We start from the raw sequence: 24,358 nt of genomic DNA, 5'->3' as shown, positions 1-24,358 counted from the left end.
ATTTTGTTTGTAAACAATTAACAAGCTAGTTAGCTACAACCTCCATGTTCTTGTCAAACTCAACAGAGTAGCTAGCAAGCAACAAGAAATGACAAATGAGTCCAAAAACCACTTGATGGCAAATAAATCAGATTTGACCGTTCAGACAAGTTGCTTGGCCAGGAATGAGATTTATATCTGAATTCAAATCACCTACAAAGGTGGTTTTGAAATGTGGCTTGAAATATCAGATTCCATGTGCTTTTTGGCTGTTCAGACTGCAAGAAAATTAACAGATTTTAATACTCCCCCCAAATTAATTTGAGTCACTTCAAACTACCAGAGTGAACAAGGCTTTAGACAGAGGAAAATATATAATTCGTACAAAAATGACCACATATATTATCACTCAAGATTCTGATTTTTTTAATTGAAAGTCCAACACAAACCCACTATAAAGGAGAAATGGCTGCGGAGACGACTCATTCAGCTTAACTCAAAATTGTCACAGGATTCAGGACTTTCTTTACATGTATCAATTAAATGCTAAACTGGGATATGTCCTGACTCCTAAATTATATGGACATTGTAAAATAAAATTTTGATAAAACAATATATATCTTCCACTTGAATGAATACCCCCCCCATTTTTTTTTTTTTTTTTTAAATATACTCTGAACATTTTATTGTGTGCATTTGGGGAGTTAAACTTAATTTCCTCAGCTTATGCAGTTTGTTTATAATCTCTCAAGTTGCTTTTTTAAGTCTTTATCCACATCAGCTAGACTTCTTTGGTCAAAAAGCTTTAACAATTAATTAACATTTACAGGTTTTTTAATTCAACCAAAAACAAAGATGACATACTATATTTAATTAAATTCCCAAATGGAGTAACCTACATTTTCTCTCTTCATAAAATACCATAAAATAACCAGACCATAGCCAATCAAGTTTAAAAATAGCATGAATTCTTAAGCTTACAGAATCAAACCAATTTAGTTGCCTGTCAAACACTGAAACCAAGTGTATAAAAGGCAAATTGCTGGCAGAAACAAAATCTTCACTAAAGAAAATGGTAGAGACTTTCAAGCAATTTCTTTCACAATATATACTGTCTGGGACAGACACATGACATTTGAACAGCTAGAGTTGGTTTTATGTTAAAACCATAAATGTGTTGAGGCCAGGACAAGCAAAATTAGGGACGAGTTTTATGTTTCTGTAAAACACAAATAAGCTATGAAAACCTGAATAAATATCAGGATAACAAAACACTTCACACCTAATGTAATTGATAGTGATTGTTACAACAGATGAACATAAAAACAAGGGAAACAGTCCTTGTCTACAGATTCAACTCTCTTGTAAAGTACCAACCCATGACTTGTAATATGTACTAATATCCTAACCATGTACTTAATTTGACTTTCAAATCTGGCATAAACTCTATGTAAATGGCATTGCTTGATAAAACACCAGTTAAACACCACTTTCTTATATAGACACATCCAACAATCGTGTTATTGGGTATTTTCTAGGTTACACCACAGTAACCAAAATAACTTTAAAGAGGAAAATGCAACCGATAACAGTGCTCATTGAAAATCCAAATGATCAAAGCGTGTCAAAAACAATAGTTCAGATATGTCAAATTGCCAATATGGTTTTGCACTCCATTTACTGTATAAGTCCATGCATGGCTAACTCAGCACCACATAGTACACTGAAATATATTAGAATCGATTCATGCTACATTAGGACAGCACAATCATGGTCTCAGCGTTAATAAGAAGTAAGAACTACTGCTTGTGTCAAAAAGATTGAGGCAGTAGCGCTGGGCCGCCATCCTGTCTGTTCAGATAGTACCGGTGCATTAAGTCTGACATCAGTGGGCTCATTGAACAGCTTCTATCCCCAAGCAATACGACTGATAAATAGCTACGCGTAGTATCTGAGTTTACCTTGTATCTATATTGACCTTTTATTTCAATATTTGCACGGTCTCTATGCACATTCACAGGGCCCTACACACACACGCAAACACTCACTCCATGATTTGCTCACTCACAAATACATTTCTACTGACTCTACACACCCGCACAAGCTGATGCTAATCTGTTTCTTGTATCCTGATGTCTAGTCCCCTTACCACTATACTGGTCTACCTCCATTCCTCCAGTATACCTGCACATGTAAAATATGGTATTGGATCTGACTTTAAAATATTTCCTGTATATAGTATGCTTGCTTAATTGTGTACTTCATATTTCCTATTATTGTTTTTTTCTAATAATACATTGTTATTGATTATTGCATTGTGGGTTATTGAGTTTGCAAGAAAGGCATTTCACTGTACTTGTGCATGTGACATTAAAACTTTAAATTGTTCCAGAATGTTCTGCTTTCACTGACAGTTATACTCAAAAGGGTAAGACAATTAGTGAAAACCAGAAACCGAGCACTAAGGGCCAAGCGCCTACACAGCACTGTATGTTTGCAGAGCTGATACAACAGAAGCTAACAGAGCCGACAAAACCGGTTCAACTAGATCTGATCCTAACCATAACAACGGCGAAGAGACTGATCAGGATTCAGTTGTGGGAGCAAAGAGTTCACATTGCTGTGTATCTGATTATGTTTTGATCTTGAATTGTGACATTCAATTTTAGAAGTGCCAAACACTATAGGTAAATCAACTCCACACAACTGTCAATATGTAGGCCTTGACATTGAAGTCATGACACAGGTAGGCAACAACTGATTCCCAACAGACAAGAATGACTTCAGCTAATTAGATGCAGAGCTAGGGACATGTTTACGAGATGCAAGATCACTCCTTCTCATGCAGGAATCCCTTCAAAGGCAACAACACCTGCTGTTAACCACCATGTAATACCATTGCTGTATCTTGGTGTTCCATTTGTCTGGTTTATTTCTATCTATGCAGTGGCTGCAAACTTCCACAAAGCTTCTCGCTCAAACTCCTCCATCGCCTCCTCCAGGGCTTCATCATCCTGCCCATCAACCTCCAAGATGTCTGCCATGTCCTCTAAAATGTCCGCCACATCTTCAGCGAAGTCACTGAAGAGAACTTTGTCATGGAGGAACACACCGTCTTGAAAAAACATGCCGACCAACTTCTGAATCTCGGCTTTGCTGTCCGGCGTAGCCCTCTCCAGCTTGCTCAGGTAGCCGTCTAATAACTCCTCGAATTCAGACAGTTCCACAGGAAAGAGCCCTTCCTGGCTAGCGCAGTCCTCAACACTGCTACAGCCCGCCAGGGGGCGAACATTGCGTCCAAGTTTCTCCTCCTGGTGCTTCCAGAAGCTGGTGTGGTCATACTGGTGGGTCTGGTGGTGGTGGTGATGTTGCTGCTGATGGTTGGAGTCTTGTTGATGGTGATGATTGGACTCTTTCTTGTAGTCTTTCCTGGACTGCCAGGGCCTCTCCTGCTTTCTTTTATCCCTGTCCATCCTGCGCTCATTCTTCTTTCTCTCCCACTCATCCTGGGATTTCCTCCAGGCCTCTTTATGAGAGTTTTGTTTGTTTGCCTTCCAGTCCCTGTCCTTCCTCTTGTCTTTCTCTTTCCATCCACACGCATTCTTGTCTTTGCAGTGTTTCCAGTCTTTCTCTCCCTTCCACTCCTTCTTCTCCTTTTTCCAGTGGTCTTTGCTGTTGTCCTTGGCTTTCCTCCCGTCCCTCTTGTTCCCGCTCTCCCTTGGCTTCTTCTTGCCCTCAATCCTGTTCCCCATCTTCTCCACCTGCTCACTGAGCCTCTTCTGGATCTCAGCCAGGCTCTCCCTCACCGTCTTCTGGTACCCACCATCCTTCTTATACCCACCATCCTTCTTCATCTCCTCCAGTCTCTTCCTGCTTTCCTCCAACAGCACCTTCTGCCTCTGAAGCTCTTCCTTCACCCTGGCCCCCTCTCTCGGAACCCTCCTCTTTTCGGGCCCTGCTGTGGTGCTACTCTGGTTGCTAATCCCAGGTTGACCAGTAGGGGGTGGAGTTGAGCTTGAGGGAGGTGGGGGTGTTTCCTTGTTGGCTGAGGTAGACATATCAGAACAAAAATCAGTGAGTTACCGGTAGCTAAATCCGTTCCATACATATGAAGGCAATCGCGGCATTCAAAAAAGACTGCAATGAAAACTAATGGGACTGAAGCGAATGTTGGCATCAAAATCCAGGGTGTGAACTAAGTTTGGATTCAGCATTAATTGACATGGTAATGGACCAATACTAACTGACCCCTCTGATGCTGTACGTTAAAGTGTGATGTGTCACGATGTAACGTACAGCAGCATAATGCAACTCATTCTGTGTCATACAGCCTCTCTCCACCAGGTGTAGCACTTCTCTCGCAGATTAAAAACAAGAAATTATCAATGGTGAGTGTAAAGTTATTTACTTGTGAATTCATCAATAGTTAATTCAATCAATTGTTAATTTTTCGTGTAAACACTGCGAACCTTCATGACTCAAAAACCATGACACCCAGTTTAATTGTGAAGATAAATTTAGCGCCACCCTATGTATGTAATGAGACATTATATAAACTCTTTATATAGTGTTTTATTTACATTTTAGAGGTGATAAGTTGGACAAAACTTGTGAAAAAAGCCCTTTCACTATGATGCAGTAGCTTTCGCTTCCCCACCCGGAAAGGGGATCAATTGTGCTTTACAATGGTATTCATATTACAGTTGACCTGGAAGTATTACGTTTTTTGGGGCTCTAAAATAAAGGTCAAATGTACAGAACAGCGCAATGTACAAAAGTGAATTAGTTACAGTTACAGCATTGAGCTACCATACCAGAGAATTATGTTACATACATGTTAAAGAAGAGATTCACAACAGTAATTAAACCTCCACTGAACCATACAGTTAATTTTGATCAGGGTTGGGGTAAATTCAAATTGAAGGCAGTCAATTTAGGAATTGATTTGAATAAAACATTTTTAACATAAAACATTTTAAACTTTTGAAATAAATTGCTTCTAGTTTTCAGTTTATTTAGAAGTCACTGGAATGTCCATTCACTTCCTGAATGAACTGCCTTACTCGAATTAACCAAAATACTGACATATTTATAGATTATCAAACAAATGATGGATATTATCAATGGAAGAAAGACTAATGAATAACAATGTGTTCACAGTGAAATGAAAATACTGTACCTTCTGTGATTTGGGACAGTTCGGTCACTCTGGCCCTCAGCGACTCCAGCTCCTCCTTCAGGCCAGGCAGGGATGACAGCTCTTCTTTCATATCATTTTCTTGCTCCAGATCTCCTTTTCCGTTTTCATTACCCTTTGCGGATCCTGCATTTAGGACGGAGTCAAGTTCCTCTTTATGGGCCTGTAACAGAGAGGGGAAAATGTTGCTTTATTTCTCAGAAGGTAGGACATAATAATAAAGACTCCAAAAAGATTTAAATGTAAAATAATTAGACTGTGGATCAGACTTTTTCAGGATGTTTTAGTCCAAAGATCCTGAGCTTTACGAAGCTCTGGCGCATGTGTATATTCTCTACTTTATGCGCAGAGAACAGGCTACTCAGGCGAATGGTGCTCGTTTCATAAAGTTAGATCAAAACTGAATCAATGTCTGCAAGATCACATAATGGTCACTGTATTCAAGGGTGAGACAGGATTTGCCCTTTGGCGAGTGAGAATTAGCAATCATAAAAGCTAACACTGCCATTTCTTATTTTTCTCCTGACCTAGTCATCCAGATCAGAGAAACAACCTGTTGGTACAACACATCTTAGCCATAGAGCCTCAAAGTCTTTGTATAGGCCCTACAGGCGCCGAGGCACTTGAATAAAGAGTTGATTCCCAATATAAAAAGACTGAAGGCATTGCGGTCTGTATTGCATTCCTGATCTTGAATGGTCATGTGTCAGCTCAGCTGGTCTCATCTCAGTTTTCAAATTATTAACACATTTACAGTTGTGTTACACCTCAGGTCCTCTGCGCTGCAGGACGAAACAGAACTCCCTGTTGCAATGACGTCTGCAGATGATTACTAGATACAGAGCTTATACTTTTGAAAAATGTTGCATTACGAAGTGGGATTGAAATAGATTGAATTGTAATTTGTCAAGTTCCTCTTTATGGGCCTGTAACAGAGAGGGGAAAACGTTTCTTTATTCTTAGTAAGGTAGGATCTTTTAGTCCAAAGATCCGGAGCTTCCCTAAGCTTCTGCGTGTGACAAGCATTTCTCTACATTCGCATTAACATCTGCTAACCATGTGTATGTGACCAATAAAATTTGATTTGATGTGTGGATCATGTTTTGAGCATGTGTATATTCTCTACGCGCAGAGAACAGGCTGCTCAGGTGAATGGTGCTCGTTAAATACTGAATCAATGTCTGCAAGATCACATAATGATCACAGTATTCTACAAAACAGAAACAAATATAATAGTGATGATTTATTCTGTTATGTGGAATACTGTCATCAGAACGTGATCTTGCAGACATTAATTCAGCTTTGATCCAACTTTATTAAAACGAGTACCATTCGCCCGAGTAGCCTGTTCTCTGCCCGTAAAGTAGAGAATATACACATGCGCAGAAGCGTCGGAAGCCCCGGATATTCTAGTCCAGCGGACTGGAGATCCTGAAAAAGTTGGATCCACAGCCATTCCCAAAAAATTATATGGTTCATGGGCTGACCTGGAGTTGTGTTTCTAACTGGGAGATCTGCAGATTTTCTTGTGCCAGTTTATCCAAAAGCTCCTTCATCTCCTGAGGATCGTTTAGCCAGTCCTGGTCCAGCAGAATACAAATCACAGACAATCAACACAGCATTATATACACTACCATTCAAAAGTTTAGGGTCACTTAGAAATGTCCTTGTTTTTAAATGAAAAGCAAATTTTTTGTCAATTAAAATAACAAATTGATCAGAAATACAGTGTAGACATTGTTGATGTTGTAAATTACTATTGTAGCTGGAAACGGCTGATTTTAAATGGAATATCTACATAGGCGTACAGAGGCCCATTATCAGCAACCGTCACTCCTGTGTTCCAGTGGCACGTTGCATTAGCTAATCCAAGTTAATAATTTTAAAAAGGCTAATTGATCATTAGAAAACCATTTTGCAATTATGTTAGCACAGCTGAAACTGTTGTCCTGATTAAAGAAACAATAAAACTCGCCTTCTTTAGGCTAGTTGAGTATCTGGAGCATTAGCATTTGTGGGTCCGATTACAGGCTCAAAATGGCCAGAAACAAAGTACTTTCTTCTGAAACTCATCAGTCTATTCTTGTTCTGAGAAATGAAGGCTAATCCATGCAAGAAATTGCCAAGAAACTGAAGTTCTCGTACAACGCTGTGTACTACTCCCTTCACAGAACAGCGCAAACTGGCTCTAGCCAGAATAGAAAGAGTGGGAGGTCCCGGGGCACAACTGAGCAAGAGGACAAGAACATTCGAGTGTCTAGTTTGAGAAACAGACACCTCACAAGTCCTCAACTGGCAGCTTCATTAAATAGTACCCGCAAAACACCAGTCTCAATGTCAACAGTGAAGAGGCGACTACGGGGCATGCCCCTTTTTATATCATTCCATTACACATTCTTATCTCTAAGTTTGTCCAGTTCCTTTAACTTCCATCCCAATACAACATCGTTGAAAGTGACGATGACCGAGAAGGTAGGATAGAGCAACAGACCTGGTTTTGTTCTTTTCCACTCAGCTCATCCGAGTCATCTGTCAAAAAAGAAAACAGTACATCAAACCACATTTTCCAAACTTATGTAACGTACATCAACACACCTGTATATATTTGATCATCCAAAAGGCAAAGCCCATTTTTAACTACTCTACCAGAGCATAACATTGTTGGGAAGTTATTTGGTCATTGGCACAATCTCTGACTATTTGAAAGGTTCTTCCATCTCCATAGAGGAACTCTGGAGCGCTTTCAGAGTGACCTTCGGGTTCTTGGTCACATCCCTGACCAAGGCCGTTCTCCCTCAATTGCTCAGTTTGGCCGGGCGGCCAGCTCTAGGAAGAGTCTTGGTGGTTTCAAACTTCTTCCATTTAAGAATGATGTGGGCCACTGTGTTCTTGGGGACCTTCAATGCTGAAGAAAGCTTTTGGTACCCTTCCCCAGATCTATGACTCGACACAATCCTGTCGTCTCGGAGCTCTACAGACAATTCCTTCGACCTCATGGCTTGGTTTTTGCTCTGACTTGCACTGTCAACTGTGGGTCCTTACATAGACAGGTGTGCCTTTCCAAATCATGTCCAACCAATTGAATTGACCACAGATCGACACCAATCAAGTTGTAGAAACATCTCAAGGATGATCAATGGAAACAGGATGCACCTGAGCTCGATTACAAGTCTCATAGCAAAGGGTCTGAATACTTGTGTAAATAAGGTATCTGTTTTTTATATTTAATACATTTGCAAACATTTCTAAAAACCTGTTTTCACTTTGTCATTATAGGGTATTGATGTGTAGACTGATAAGAAAAAAAAAATCTTGAAACAGTTTTAGAATAAGGCTGTAACAAAATGTGGAAAAAGTCGTCAAGGGGTCTGAATACTTCCGAATGCATTAAGTCATAGATTTTATCATAAGAATGAAATTGACGCATTGTTCAGTCTGTGTGTATTAAAAAATGTCCATTCCATAAGAAAAGAAATGGAAAAAGATTACACAAGCAAAAATCTGGTTTAGGTTGAACTCACCAGAGAGGAAGAGGGACCCTAGACAGAGCAGGACAAGGGCACACACAATGCATGTATTCATAGAGAAGCCCTTCTCTTTCCTCTCTGCCATTTTGAACTCCACCTCTTCATCTTCCGATGTCATTTCTGGTGGCACATATCTCCTCCTCAGAGCAACTCCTTCCTCAGAACTTGTGTCAGCTCTTCCAAAGTCAAAGCTACTGGGAGATTCTAGCAGAGGAACAGACAAGAATAACAGAAATATCGATGATAAGCTAAATTAAAGAAAATCATGCACTAAAGCTATTGAACATTTTATACAAAAGTGTTAGATGGTAGAATGCTCTGAATGTAGATATATCTTGTGTGTAATTCTAGCGCAAATGTTGTTTTTGTAACTGTTCAATGAGTCGGGGTGTGTTAACACCCATGTGTTTTTTGAATTTGGATGAGCCGGAGTCAGATGGAGGACTGGATACTGATCCTGAAATCGACTATGGCGATGACTGAATGTGGGGTCTTCATCTGATTCTGATGTTGATTTTCTTTCACATTTCTGTTTTGCATTATTTAGCAACCATTGGTGTTTATGGCAAAATTTTAACTGGATTGGATTCTATTACTCATCAAATGTACAAATAAAATGTGTTGCAGTAGACCTTTGTAGAATAATAAAGAACACATTCGTAGGTGCATGTTATGTACTTAAAAATATACAAATATTCAATATAAACTAAATATTCTTAAGACAACTAGAGTCAATCAAATTATTATTTTGTACAATGGTATTTATTTAGTTACAACCCAGTAGGTGAATCTGATGCGTAGACTAAAGGAGACACCAGACAACATTCTTTATCAGGTACTTGTAGGATGAGAAACCATGTTGTTCTAGGGTTAATTGTATGCCATATCTCAGAAAATGTTTTCTGATTTCCGACCTAGTGTACAAATCCATACCGTCTTCCTTTGGTATATCAGTCACTTTTTCAGGCAATTCAGTCTCCTCCTTTTCCACTGCTGGATCTTCTGCTGCCTCCTCTGAACCAATGGTCTCTGGAGGAGGACCATCAGGGTCTGGGCTTTCTGGAACAGCATGGGGTTCTGGGGCAGGGCTTAGAGGCTCCTCAGAGCTCTCTGGGAGGGGGCCAATATCAGTGACAGTGTCAGATTGGGAGCCCGTTGGGATGAAAGAGTCTGTGTGAATGCTTATGTCAGATTCGGCACTAGTTTCTAGGGCAAGACTCTCAGGTACAGGGCCTAGAACAGTGTGGGTATCAAGAGTGGAGCTCTCAGGGACAGGGCTTAACTCAGGCTCAACCTCTGAGGGGGGTGGTTCTGTGAAGGGAACATTCAGTGGCACAACCATGTCGACATGAGTGACAAAGGGCATGGCAGCGAGTTGCTCATTGTCAGTGGGGGAGCTGGTTACCATATCATGGATAATGGGGGGTTCAGGTTGACTCGCCAGGTCAGGGTCAAGGGGCGCATGGCTAGACAGGGATGGGCTTAACAGGGTAGGGATGGAGGGGACAGGGCCCTCGCAGATTTCAGGAGTTGTTTCCTGGCAAACCTGGGAATCAGAGGAGAATAAAAGCACAAACATTTATAGTAATTGGTAATAATGAGTTATAACCATAGACATCATATGCCATATAGCATAAGACACCATTTTGAACGTTGTATTATGAAAGATTATGCTGTGAGAACGATACCCTCAGAAAGCATTGTGTTCATCAGGGACTCACAGTACAGACCTGTTGGCCCTCCTCTGACAGAACTGTTTGTACTGGAGTCTCCGGGTCACTTGGCTTAGACTCCACAGTGGCCCCTGGAACAGCATCCAACAAAACATTAATAACACAACATGAACAACATCCACACAAGTTCATTATGCAACATCTATACATTTGGACAACAACAGAATACACCACACAGAAAGCATAGGGAAACCGTATCATTGTAAGATTGAGATCAGGTACCTGTGACTTCCTCTGACAGACTAGGGACATCACAAAGACTCTCAGTCCCATCATCCACTGGACCCACGCTCTCAGCAGCTTCCTAAGGGCATAGGGTTCTCACGGTCAACTCAACCTTTGTCTATTCACCTCACCATTCATTCATTCACACTGCCACAGAATGTGGGTAAAGTGGAAATATAATTTAAAACTCACAGCATTGAACACCAATCTATAATCAAATGCTGTGTTGGGGTGATCAGCCTATTCTTTCATCATAACATTTGGCAAGGTGTCAGCACCAGACCTCAATTTCAAATACTGAGCATTTGCTCGAGTATGCCTGGAGCAGAGTTGCCATGGCCACGGTTTTCCACAAATTGGGCTACTTTGAAAAACAATGTCGTGGGTGAAATTGTATTGGTTGCGGGTTTTTGGGCTACTTCTAAGTTGCACTGCAGCCGCTATGACATTTCTCTTTAAAAATATATATATTTCACTGTGACCTGATGCTGTTGACTATCAGGCAGTGAGGCAGGCTGTTGCAGTGTCTGTGTGAGCCTGATGGGGAGGGCTGTCTGAGAGTGTGTTGAGAGCGCTGCAGCAGGCAGCCGAGTGCACTAGTCGAGTGAGTGAAGACAGAGCAGAACGCGTGCAATCGTGACAACTTTTTACCAGTTGTAGGACATTTAGATTGTCCTTATGGAGACCTCTTTTTTACCAATCCCTTTTCCATAAAACATTAACAAGCTAGAACTGATGCACATCAAGAAATAACAGCGAAAAAGCACTGGAAAACAACTATTTTATATTATAGATATATTTGCTCGGAGGTGGTTTAAATTCCATTCAAATGTCGACTTTGCTTACAAACCGTTACAAGCGAAGTGTTTAACCCATATTCAGTTCTAGGGTCTCGAGGGCTGGAAATTTGAAATGGAAGTTATGAACCTCTCTTGCGTGCTTCTGTTATGGGAGGAAAAAGTCCTCAATAAAACTGACATTAAAATGTGGAGAATTATACAGTGGGGCAAAAAAGTATTTAGTCAGCCACCAATTTTGCAAGTTCTCCCACTTAAAAAGATGAGAGAGGCCTGTAATTTTCATCATAGGTACACTTCAACTATGACAGACAAAATGCGGAAAATAAATCCAGAAAATCACATTGTAGGATTTTCTTATGAATTTATTTGCAAATTATGGTGGAAAATAAGTATTTGGTCACCTACAAACAAGATTTCTGGCTCTCACAGACCTGTAACTTCTTCTTTAAGAGGCTCCTCTGTCCTCCACTCGTTACCTGTATTAATGGCACCTGTTTGAACACCTATCCACAACCTCAAACAGTCACACTCCAAACTCCACTATGGCCAAGACCAAAGAGCTGTCAAAGGACACCAGAAACGAAATTGTAGACCTGCACCAGGCTGTGAAGACTGAATCTGCAATAGGTAAGCAGCTTGGTTTGAAGAAATCAACTGTGGGAGAAATTATTAGGAAATGGAAGACATACAAGACCACTGATAATCTCCCTCGATCTGGGGCTCCACACAAGATCTCACCCCGTGGGGTCAAAATTATCACAAGAACGGTGAGCAAAAATCCCAGAACCACACGGGGGGACTTAGTGAATGACCTGCAGAGAGCTGGGACCACACTACGCCGCCAGTGACTAAAATCCTGCAGTGCCAGACGTGTCCCCCTGCTTAAGCCAGTACATGTCCAGGTCCGTCTGAAGTTTGCTAGAGAGCATTTGAATGATCCAGAAGAAGATTGGGAGAATGTCATATGGTCAGATCAAGAAAATCTTTGGAGGGAGTTGAAAGTCCATGTTGCCCAGCAACAGCCCCAAAACATCACTGCTCTAGAGGAGATCTGCATGGAGGAATGGGCCAAAATACCAGCAACAGTGTGTGTAGACTTACAGAAAACGTTTGACCTCTGTCATTGCCAACAAAGGGTATATAACAAAGTATTGAGATAAACTTTTGTTATTGACCAAATACGTATTTTCCACCATAATTTGCAAATAAATTCCTTAAAAATCCTACAATGTGATTTTCTAGATTTTTTTTCTCATTTTGTTGGTCATAGTTGAAGTGTACCTATGATGAAAATTACAGGACTCTCTCATCTTTTTAAGTGGGAGAACTTGCACAATTGGTGGCTGACTAAATACTTTTTTGCCCCACTGTACATTTGCATCTGTAGCCTATTAATTTATATGCCATTGTTGGCTACTTGAGCCTATCATTTGATCCAATAAATGTAAAAATGAAGCCATTACCTGAGCCATCTCAAATCAATGTGTGCCTCATGTGTAGCCTACTTGGACATGGCAAACAGATTTAAATAGTCTATAACTTCAGTTTATTGTTGTTGTAGCCCTTTGTTATTATGCAATTATTGATGGCCATGTTTAGTTAATTAAATTGGAAGTCATCAAAGCTCTATCGCATTTGCCGATCAGTTGTTAGAAAACAATTAGATTGACGTAACAGTCAAATTAGGTTACAGTTTTTTTTAAATGATAAAAAACACTGGCTGTTGTTGACAAGCAAATTCAGTTCCTAGCCATATTATTTATATTTGATTAAAATTACACCATCGTCAGTAGCCTATACGAGCAGGTTACTGGGCGACACGCACTTATCTCAAAACCGCCTTGCTATTCAAGTTGAATAAATTAATCTGTCAATTTGAACTAAGCAAGCTGCTAAATCATTCAGCTTACATATTGGCCTATCGGGGTCTGTAGGGTCGGCAAACAAGCCATTTATAACGGTTTGTATACACCGCAAAAATGCAAACCTAAGATCAAATATCTTAAATCAAGACAATATATGCTTGATTTTTTGTCTGACAAGATATGTCTTCTTACCAGGCAGTTATGTTAGAGCATTTCACTTGTTTCAAGCTTTTTTGTCCTTAATTCTTTTAATAAGATATAACTTGTTACTGAGATTGTATTACTGGTTCTGAGTAACTTAATGCTCGAAACTAGAATTACCAGAATTATAAAGCTGTTTGATCAACACTGACAAGTACAAAACTGCTTTGTCAAAGTCAGAATTTCTTATTTCAAGCATCTTATCCCTTTCATCTCTTCACATATTAAGAACAGATAATGACCAAGTAGAATTCACTGTTTTATTGTCAATCTTACACACAGCACAGCAATCATGTAGACAAAATACAGTACAGAACAAAGACAGTACACTTTTCATATCTGGGGAACACACGGAGTCATTTGAACTGTTGTACAATTCTATTACATCCCCAAGATGGTATTTGACTTGTACATAAAGTTCGGCTCTTGTTGCTAATTGTGTAATAGGAGGTAAACTCAACCAGCTTTTCAGCATCCGCTAACTCAGTGGCCTGTGTAAGGTGTGGGACCTCAACTTGACAAGCCATGATGTTTCTATCAAAGCATATCATTTGAAATGGTTGATATTCCAAACAATAAAGCCTAGAATCAACAGGAAATATGTTTTTGACCAGTCCAAATTGTGGAATTCAGAACTTTAGCAAAGATCATGGACTTCTGAGTTATGTATTTATTACAAGCCATTTGACAGATACAGCATGGTTTACTTCATTGAAATCTAGGAAGTCCCTCAATGTTCCACATGAATAAATCTTCAACCAAAGATCTTCAACCTTTGATACAGGTCACACCTCCCTTTCATTTGAAAAAAATTGGTTGCATTGAACTGTCAACATTTTGGCAGCTTCATATATTTGGTTCTGATTGATCAAAGACTTGAAAATATTTTTTAAATTGAGCTTGGAGGTGCATTGTTTAAAGAAACAATGTTTAGACTCAAACCGCATACACGTCTTACCATTGGACCCAATGACTATCTGTGGTGGCAAATGTATCATATAATGCTGTTTAGGTGTAACATTGCAGTCTGGAAAAAGCTCCTTCAAATGCTTCAAATGATTTTCAATGAGTAACTTCAACCCAGACACAGTCGCAATGGAAAGAACAGGTGCAAATACTATCTGTACAATCTCTATTAGCTCAATTATCAGTTGTGTATGTTCCCCAGTATGTATGCATGTATGTATGTTTTTCAGGAAATGGCTTCCTGGATTCCCCCAAGCAGCTGATTGGTTGGCCCCATTGCAGAGTGGAGGTCTGATCCCACCCTTTCGTTAGGGGATCCAGCTGTTGGAAATGACAAACTCCTTCTGCAGCTGGATAAAAGCCTGTGTTCCTTTGTTAGGAAGGAGAGCGCTTCTTTGTATGTCCTGTGTTTCGTTGTTGGTCTGTAAAGGATTTTGTAGCCGGTCCTACTGAGGTATGTGTATGCCAAAAGGACTGCGTTTGTAATTATTGAAATTGTTCACTTTAAAGTTAGTAATTATTTCATTTCTTCCCAGGGGGGAAGGGGAAGGCACCTTGGGTGTGCTTAGGCAAGAAGCCTGCGGGCATATATATACCCGTAGTGTGTAACTCTGTCTATGCACACAAGGTAAGACCTGGGCGGACCACCCCCTATATTTTGGTTAGCGCACCAGGTGGCGTTAAGGTTAGGTAAGTAGTGGCTAGGCAGGTATGGTAGAGGACTAACATTTACTTTCTTTGCTTTGGTTCCATCCAGCCCCTTTTCCCAAATTACCGTGTGAAGGAAATACATTCCCTGGTAACAGTAAAGTTCTTTGCCATCCTTACCCGCACCTGCAATCCCATACTACTTTCACTCCACAGGGAGCTAAGTGTAGCAGGGTGTTGCGTTCCCACATTGCTACTAGGGAACGATATCGCTGGTGGTAACGTCACTCCTGTGTTAGGTAGTAGACAAATTGGTTCAAGCATTTCCCTATTTTTCCTGCTTGTGTGTTAATAAGGGCACAATCTCACAAGCTGGGAAATGTGGTGGATTTGTCTAGTTCCATTTTTGAGAATGTTGAGGTAGAAGACACTGCACCTAGTATTCCTTCTGCAATGCTGATGGTTTTTACCCCTGTAAAAACTATGGCAAGGGAAAGTGAAATCGTGCACCAATTACATGACATTGTCTGTCACCCCCAAGAAGGTGATTGAATGTCAGAAGGGAGACACTAGTCTTCAAGTGTTTTGCTTCAGTAATTTCCACTGAGGAAGCTAAAACTAGGGAGACCGCCTACTTCATGGAAGCAGGAGTTTTGATGTGTAAATGGGAAGCTCATAACAGTGACTGGAGTGAAGTGTGTCAAGTGGTTGTTCCGACAGCTGGTGCTGTCACTCGCCCATGACCAGGCGTGGTCTGGACATTTGGGGATCACAAAGACTTTAAACAGAGCCCTTCAACATTTTTTCTGGCCAAGTTTGAAGTCTGCCGTGGTCTAATTTTGTAAAACATAATACAATACATCAAAATCAATTTAGCCTCAAGTAAATAATTAAACGTGTTCAATTTGGTTTAAATAATGCAAAAAAAAGTGTTGGAGAAGAAAGTAAAAGTGCAATGTAAGAAAGCTAACGTTTAAGTTCCTTGCTCAGAACATGAGAACATATGAAAGCTGGTGGTTCCTTTTAAACATGAGTCTCCAATATTCCCAGGTAAGACGTTTTAGGTTGTAGTTATTATAGGACTATTTCCCTCTATACCATTTATATTTCATTAACCTTTGACTATTAGATGTTCTTATAGGCACTTTATTGCCAGTGTAACAGTATAGCTTCCGTCCTTGTCCTCGCTCCCTGGGGTCGAACCAGCAACAACGACAACAGCCACCATCGGATCAGCGTTACCGATGCAGAGCAAGGGGAATAACTACTAGAAGGCTTAGAGCGAGTGAAGTTTGAAACGCTATTAGCGCGCGCCAACTAGCCAGCCATTTCACTTCGGTTACACCAGCCTCATCTCGGGAGTTGATAGGCTTGAAGTCATAAATAGTGCAATGCTTGACGCACAACGAAGTGCTGCTGGCAAAACGCACGGAAGTGCTGTTTGAATGAATGTTTACGCGCCTGCTTCTGCCTAGCACCGCTCAATCAGATACTTGTATGCTCAGTCAGATTATATGCAACGCAGGACACGCTAGATAATATCAACCATGTGTAGTTAATCACTAGTTATGATTTATTTTTTATAAGATAAGTTTAATGCTAGCTAGCAACTTACCTTGGCTTACTGCATTTGCGTAACAGGCAGTCTCCTTGTGGAGTGCAACGAGAGAGGCAGGTCGTTATTGCGTTGGACTAGTTAACTGTAAGGTTGCAAGATTGGATCCCCCGAGCTGACAAGGTGAAAATCTGTCGTTCTGCCCCTGAACGAGGCAGTTAACCCACCATTCCTAGGCAGTCATTGAAAATAAGAATGTGTTAACTGACTTGCCTAATTAAATAAGGTGTATTATATATATATATATATATATATAAAGTGTTTAAAATCGGCGCTCAAATATCGATTTCCGATTATGAAAACTTGAAATCGGCCCTAATTAAATCGGTCGACCTCTACTTTAGCACTCCCTCCACCTGCTTCCTGAGGTTGTCCAATAGTGATGATTGATACTGCTGTACCCCAGCAACCATGTCATTCACGCCTTTCTGAGTGAGAGAGAAAGATCAATCATGGAGGTTGGAACACCATGTATACAGAATTTGCTTATGACATTAACATAAGGGATCAACAATTGTAAGGCGGACAACCTAGCACTAAGAATAAACTTAACCATCACTGAACCACTACAAAATGTTCTGCATAATGCAACTAACCAAATGCTGTGCTCTGTTCAGAAAAAACATCTTACCTGTGAGACAATGCTTGGCTCTGGCATTTATCACAAAAGCAGTGGCATGTGCTGTCAGATCCAAAAAATAGAGTTGACATTGAATGTTCCTGACATGAACTAGTAATGTCCAGCCTGCACATGACAAGTATAATGTTTGTGACAGAAGTGATTGTGAAGTCTATGAATGCTATTAGTATAGCCAAGTACTTAATATGGTCAATTTCAGTAGATTGCCACCAACAGAGTAACTTACTTGTTGCACTGACAGCTCCATGTTGGTCAATGCCCCTTTGCCCTTCATCCAAGTCAGGTGTTTGGAGTTAGCTAGAAGCTGATCGGGATGAATGTTGTCCTGTGTACCACATATCAAAGAGATTATTATTTGAAATTGTATTTAGTTTCACCAAGAGCTTTAAGTGTTTTGCACCCATTTATCATTGATTCTTTTCACATTAATCCAGCTTTAGAAATTATAGCTGCAATTATCAAATAGTTCATAAAATATATTTTTTTAAATCCAGGAGAAAAAAATCTTAACTAGCTACCTACTTGTTCCGGTGGTAGTGGGCTTTCCTCCGATGGCTGTTCACCTGGTCTGGTGCCTTCAAGTAGGTGTTGAAGGTGTCTTCTCTTTACATGATAGAAGGAATTGTACACTATATTCCTCAGTGCATCCGTCAATACCACAGAGCAACTGGAAATCAGGGCTGCGACTGTGCAATATTGATATGGCTCAGTTTCAATTAAAAAGTAATGAAAACGCAGCAGATAACGCACCGCCAAAGCATCTTGAACGTTACTAAAAGCAAGTAAAACGGTCCCACTGCTTTCGATGAAAAGAGCGTAAATAACTGAATGTTCACAAGTATTTATAATACGACCAAGTAATTTGATTGGAGTAGAGTATAACAGCACGGACTTTTAACTATACATGCATCACTCCGCTTTACAGGTGTTCTAATAACCGTTAATTACATTAACGATCGTTATCTTAGATTGTTACAAACTTCGCACCGCAAAGATGAACATATTCCCACAAATAACATTTGAGTTAAATTATGAAGGATTATGAGAGGACGGTAACGTGTAGACCTACAGAAAGTAGCTTGGCTCCAGTTCCGTTGTGGAACTTGTTGGCGGAGCCAAATAAAATATTTTGGTGCTCATTACTGTCAACTAATAAATGGCGCTTGTAGAACTGTTGTATAAAATCAACATCACACTCAAGGTCATGCTGTTACAATGACTATTATCCTCAGTGTTAAGGTGTAAATGTGCCCCAATGACTGACAGTCGATTATTTAGCGTTGCTGTCTTTGGAGTCCTTTCTGTTGACAATAGAAATGAAATAGAACGGGCGCCAAAGACTGCGAAGATAATGACTGACAAGTCGATAATTTGTCTACAATCTTAGTTACGTTAATATTTGCTTGCCTAGCTAAGATTTTCAATATGGGCGACAATTTAGCGTTAACGTTATTTTCATTAGGGAGGTGACAAAACCCAATGGTCACTCAAAGCGCTCCAGAGCTCCTCTGTGGAGAACCTTCCAGAAGGACAAACATCTCTGTAGCACTCTACCAATCAGGCCTTTATGGGAGAGTGGCCAGACGGAAGCCACTCCTCAGTAAAAAGCCACACGACAACCCGCTTGGAGTTTGCCAAAAGGCACCTAAAGACTCAGACCATGAGAAACAAGAGATTCTCTGGTCTGATGAAACCAAGATTTAACTCTTTGGCCTGAATGCCAAACATCACATCTGGAAGAAACCTGCCACCATCCCTACGGTGAAGCGTGGTGGCAGTATCATGCTGTGGGGATGTTTTTCAGCAACAGGGAGACCAGTCAGTATCGAGGGAAAGATGAACAGAGCAAAGTACAGAGAGATCCTTGATGAAAATCTGCTCAGGACAGGCTGGGGGCAAAGGTTAACCTTCCAACAGGACAACTACCCTAAGCACACAGCCAAGACAACGTAGGAGAGTCTTAGGGACACTCACGTCCTGGAGTGGCCCAACCTGAGCCTGATCGAAGTTCTGTGGAGAGACCTGAAAATAGCTGTGCAGCAACCCTTCCCATCCAACCTGACAGAGCTTGATAGGATCTGCAGAGAAGAATGGGAGAAACTCCCCCAAATACAGGTGTGCCAGGCTTGTAGTGTCATACCCAAGTAGACTCGGGGCTGTAATCGCTGCTGAAGGTGCTTCAACAAAGTACTGAGTAAAGGGTCTGAATACTTGGGATATTTCAGTGTTATTTTTAATATATTTGTAAAAATGTCTAAACCTGTTTTTACTTTGTCATAATGGGGATAATGTAGATTGAAGCAACCCAGATTTAAGTCAATTTTAGAATAAGGCTGTAAAGTAACAAAATGTGAAAGTGAAGGGGTCTGAATACTTTCCAAATGCATTGTAGTTATGCACATGCAGAAAAGGGATTTATTTCAAATTATACACCAAAATTAGCTTCTGAAGTCCTTACAAGTTCCGTTGATATTCTTTCCTAATTGGCTCTAATGCTATGGAAAAAGGGTTTATTGGATAAATGCTGCAACACCTCTCTCTCAGTGTAAAGAAATGTTGTCCTAGTTTTCAGGCCTTTTGGGCAGGTTTAAGTGGTCATAGGGCTAGAGATTTTAGCTAGACCTGGCATGGAATGTCAGGTGGGGTTTGCAGTTTGGGGACTTTACTATTGATTTATTAAATAAGGCAAGCTCAAACAGGCAAAGTATTTAAAACCCAGGTCTGGCTGGCACACCATAGGTTGGTAGGGGGTGTATATCAGGGATCAACTAGATTCAGCCGCGGGCCGATTTATTCTTGAGTGGATGGTCGGGGGGCCGGAACACAATTACAAATAATTTGTAGACTGCAAATTGACTGCAAGAAGGCCAAACAGATACAGTATAATGTTTGCATAAAACAATAATTTCAAACCTTGCTTATTTGTATACAATCACTTATGCGTGGGAATACTTGGGAACAGATTTCTTAAATGAAAATCACTTGGCGCTGATTTCCTGGTGTTATTGCAGTCTTATGTCCTACTATGAAACAAAAAAGTATTATATTTGTATTTTGGGGGGGCAAATAAAACAATTTGGCCCACGGGCCACCAGTTGGGAAACCCTGGTGTATATCTTACCTCTGGGGACAGCATGGTCCAACTGTTGGTTGAGGATCCACTGCGGCTGCTGCCTGTGCTGCTGCTGTCAGACATTGCCCCCTTGATGCTCAGCACAGCAACTACAACTTATTCTGCAGAGGACAGAGATTCACTGACTCATGTAACAAATGTCATTATGAATCACCCAATAACTCATTATGTGGTTTTAAAAAATGTCTGCAGTTTCTACATATAGGCCACTAGAACTGTGGCCTACCTGCACTGTGTTCCCATTATGCAATTGAACAAACTATTCATATAGGCCTAAAGAATCAAGAAATATCACGACAGTATATTATCACGGTATTGGTAAAGTGATTTTTTTCAAACCAAATTCAGAAATTGAATTAAACCAAATTGTCAATTGTTGGGCTACAGTGAAGAATTTAACATTAAGAAAACCATCTGAGAAATAGACTGCATAGCCTACCTTAAACTCCAGTTGCAATAATTATATAGCCTACACAAAAGCCTATAGGCCCTACAAAAAGTAAGAAATAGCTCAAATGTAGCCTGAGACATTGATAACATTGGCAAACAGTTAGCGAATCACGATGGAGGGAGTGGCCATTTTAAAAACAGACGGATCCTTTTTTGTATTCTCACTTGTATAATCTATTCGCATATACTTCAGACACGCCACTATGGGTTTCTTTACAGTACCCACGCCAAAAACAGATTTAATGCATCGCTTAGTTATGTGTAGAGCCATGTCATCAGAATGGTCTGGCACGAGGTTACTCAGGCAAAAAAGTTTAGCTTTAAAAACATTGTATCACGGCGCCTCTCCTATTTCTAAATGATCCAATTTAAACTGCATTGTATTTAAATGTACATATGAAGTGTGTAAACAGTATTTTTACACACACACACCAGTAACTCTTATACTATCTATAGGTATGCGCTTGGGTAAAATTAACATTTTTGTTTTATTCTACAAACTGACATTTTTTTGCAGAAAATGACAATTGGTCAAAATAAAGATGCAGTGTTGTCAGACCTTGAATAATGCAAAGAAAATAAGTTCATATTCATTTTTAAACAAATGTTTTAATTTAGGAAGAGTTCAGAAATCAATATTTGGTGGAATAACCCTGATTTTCAAATCACACCTTTCATGAGTCTTGGCATGCTCTCCACCAGTCTTTCACATTGATGTTGGGTGACTTTATGCCATTGCTGGCGCAAAAGTTCAAGCAGCTCAGCTTTGTTTGATGGCTTGTGACCATCCATCTTCCTCTTGATCACATTCTAGAGGTTTTCAATGATTTCAGGTCTGGAGTTTGGGCTGGCCATGACAGGGTCTTGATCTGGTGATCCTCCATCTACACTTTGATTGCCCTGGCTGTGTGGCATGGAGCATTGGCCTGCTGGAAAAACCAATCCTCAGAGTTGGGGAACATTGCCAGAGCCGAAAAGAAGCAAGTTCTTCCAGGACAACCTTGTAGATGGCTTGAATAATGCGTCCGTCAAAGATTCCAGCCTTGCTGAAGCACCCCCAGATCATCTCCGATCCTCCACAAAATTTCACAGTGGGTGCGAGACCTGGAGAGGCCTACAAGCCAGTGTCTCACACCCACTGTGAAATTTGGATCAAGACCCTGTCATGGACAGCCCAATCCCCAGACCTGAAACCCATTGAAAACGTTATATATATATATATATAAACGTTATGTTATTCGAGGTCTGGCAAAATGGCATCTTTTGTTATTTTGACCAGTTGTAATTTTCTGCAAATAAATGCTCTAAATGACAATATTTGGGGGGAGGGGGGGGTGTTGTCAGTAGTTTATAGAATAAAGCCAAAATGCTCATGTTACCCAAACACATACCTAAAAATTGGTAAAACTGAGTTTTGCAGTGGTCTCTTAATTTTACATACATATATTGGGCCAGTAACCGAAAGGTTGCTAGATCGAATCCCTGAGCTGACAAGGTAAAAATCTGTTATTCTGCCCCTGAACAAGCAGTTAATCATTGTAAATAAGAATGTGTTAACCTTTTCAACTAGGCAAGTCAGTTAACATAAATATTTGTACTTTTTATGCGGACCCCAGGTAGAGTAGCCGCTGCATGTGCAGTAGCTAATGAGGCTCCTAATAAACTAATCTCCTTCTTGCTTGATTAGGGCCTCACGCTGTAGCCTAAATGGCATCTAATCGTATCTGTGCCGTTCAGATATGAGCAAAAAGTCAGATCCAGTTGGAATTTAGGATGGAGGCTAGTTGTTAGCTTGGTAGCTAAACAAAACCTGAGCTTTGGATTAGTCTTCGACAAAACCAGGACGACGTGTTCTCTTTTTAGCCAGAGGCTTTACATTTCAGCTGTGTGAATTGTCCCCGTTTGCTCCAGCGAGCGGTGAAATAAGAGTAGAAGTCATGACACCAAACTCAAAGGAAATAAATGTTTGTAGACACATGCAGCATATTTTGATCAGCTTACCATGGTAAACAAAGGCAGAATGCAATCACTCCCACAGTTAACCCCTCTCTCTTCCGCTTCCAATAGCGTTGACCACACAAAATACATTTTCCAAAGGTAATATTAGACATGTTCTTACCCTGCGGACTTCAATTCAATTTCACCGTTATAGCTCGAATATGTCCTGGTATTCTTTTACAGACAGCTTTCCTGTCGTGAACATCGGAAAATGTGGGAATTCCAAGCTGCGTCACTCCAATGCCTCACAGTCTTTTCCAATGGGATGTCAATATGGCCGTTTGCGTCACCTCCCTCAAACAGAACAGCCAACCAGGGTGAAGTGTTGTGTCAGGAAAACGGCTTGATTGACGCGCGCAGGTGAAAGTGGTAGGTAATGGATACAGACCCTTCCTTCACGGATGATAAGATGCTTGCATGTGCACATTATATACGGGAGGGGAGGCAACTTCAACCAGCCTTACATTGACGTGTTTGCAGTGAGCTATATTTTGTCGGAACTTCCAGCCTGGCTATCCCACTTCAACCCTGTTGCATGAGATTGCCCATCTGTTTCATTATTGCAACCCCTACTTTCGTCCGATTCTAAAATAAACTGTACCGTTTTGTCTCTGTCGGACACCTGGAGGCCTATTGTCATTTATTGTAACCATTAAATCTCACCCCAAACTACATTTGACCTCCTTAAATTCACATACCGAATAAAAATCTAAAGTGCAATGTGTTTCCATCACATTTTTAACTCTACGGATAGTTTTGTCACGAAAACTGTTGCGTTAAATGCAAATGTGCCTACTCGTCTTGGCACGTGTGCTCTAGCCAACAGCTGGCAGATACAGTGCGGGAAGGCTTTGCGTAGGCCAGTCTACATAATGAGATTATTATGAATAAGAGGGAGAATATTTGTATTTGTCAAATGGCAGTCAAGCATTGTCATGTCACCAGAATCAGACCCTTGATATTTCTTGGAAGGGAGCATCTAGATCACCGTGCACTTTCACCACCTGTGAAGTTCATCATAAGTAATGCAATCTTTAGCCTAATAAACTGCATAGTTTCCCGAGTTGTAGTGGGAGGACCACACACCATATCATCGCGTGACTCAAAGTTTACTTCGATACGATGGTTTTTATATCAATAATTGAGCATTTTGCGTTTCCACCGCCATTCAACCGAAGAAAAATCTTACCATGTCGAACAAACAAATGATCTGTCGGCATTTACAAAAATGCACTGAAACTTCCTGCTTCCATCACAGCTGTTGTGATTTTTTTTCTTTCGTTATGTCTTAACTTGCATAAGAGCTGTGGATGGAAACGTGTCGAATTTAGTCAACAAAAAATGTAATTGCTAATTTGCTACATGAGGCTTATTTGATCAA

General features: G+C 40.5%; 1 protein-coding gene and 1 long non-coding RNA gene across 4 annotated transcripts; both read right to left on the bottom strand.

Moving 5' to 3' along the window:
- Positions 1–388: 388 nt before the first annotated feature.
- On the bottom strand, positions 389–23,251 carry LOC112230001 (pre-B-cell leukemia transcription factor-interacting protein 1). 2 transcript variants are annotated; one of them, XM_024396202.2, is made up of 10 exons: positions 23,099–23,251; positions 20,518–20,630; positions 10,659–10,740; positions 10,425–10,507; positions 9,637–10,249; positions 8,698–8,907; positions 7,668–7,705; positions 6,664–6,756; positions 5,159–5,339; positions 389–4,024 (listed from the first exon to the last, which is right to left on the bottom strand). In XM_024396202.2, the coding sequence occupies exons 2-10, from the start codon at positions 20,590–20,592 to the stop codon at positions 2,919–2,921; spliced, it is 2,481 nt and encodes an 826-aa protein (XP_024251970.1). In that variant the 5' UTR covers positions 20,593–20,630; positions 23,099–23,251; the 3' UTR covers positions 389–2,918. The 2 variants fall into 2 exon arrangements, with proteins under 2 accessions (XP_024251970.1, XP_024251971.1); XM_024396203.2 differs by having other exon boundaries at positions 10,434–10,507.
- LOC112230003 lies at positions 16,960–18,943 on the bottom strand. 2 transcript variants are annotated; one of them, XR_002950246.2, is made up of 3 exons: positions 17,623–18,943; positions 17,388–17,438; positions 16,960–17,184 (listed from the first exon to the last, which is right to left on the bottom strand). It is a non-coding gene; the product is annotated as an uncharacterized LOC112230003 (long non-coding RNA). The 2 variants fall into 2 exon arrangements; XR_006080490.1 differs by having other exon boundaries at positions 16,960–17,438; positions 17,623–17,721; positions 17,919–18,943.
- Positions 23,252–24,358: the final 1,107 nt, after the last annotated feature.

Source organism: Oncorhynchus tshawytscha, linkage group LG31, assembly GCF_018296145.1.
Source record: "Oncorhynchus tshawytscha isolate Ot180627B linkage group LG31, Otsh_v2.0, whole genome shotgun sequence".
Taxonomy (NCBI): domain Eukaryota; kingdom Metazoa; phylum Chordata; class Actinopteri; order Salmoniformes; family Salmonidae; genus Oncorhynchus; species Oncorhynchus tshawytscha.
This window is presented reverse-complemented; position numbering and strand designations above follow the sequence as displayed.

Excerpts from the sequence above, each read along its gene's own strand:
- LOC112230001 (XM_024396202.2), bottom strand. The coding sequence starts at position 20,592 with ATGTCTGACAGCAGCAGCACAGGCAGCAGCCGCAGTGGATCCTCAACC. Across the intron at positions 10,250-10,424 it reads AGGGCCAACAGGTCTGTACT|GTTTGCCAGGAAACAACTCC; the intron begins GTGAGTCCCTGA and ends TCTGATTCCCAG. Across the intron at positions 4,025-5,158 it reads ACTGTCCCAAATCACAGAAG|CCAACAAGGAAACACCCCCA; the intron begins GTACAGTATTTT and ends TGTCTACCTCAG.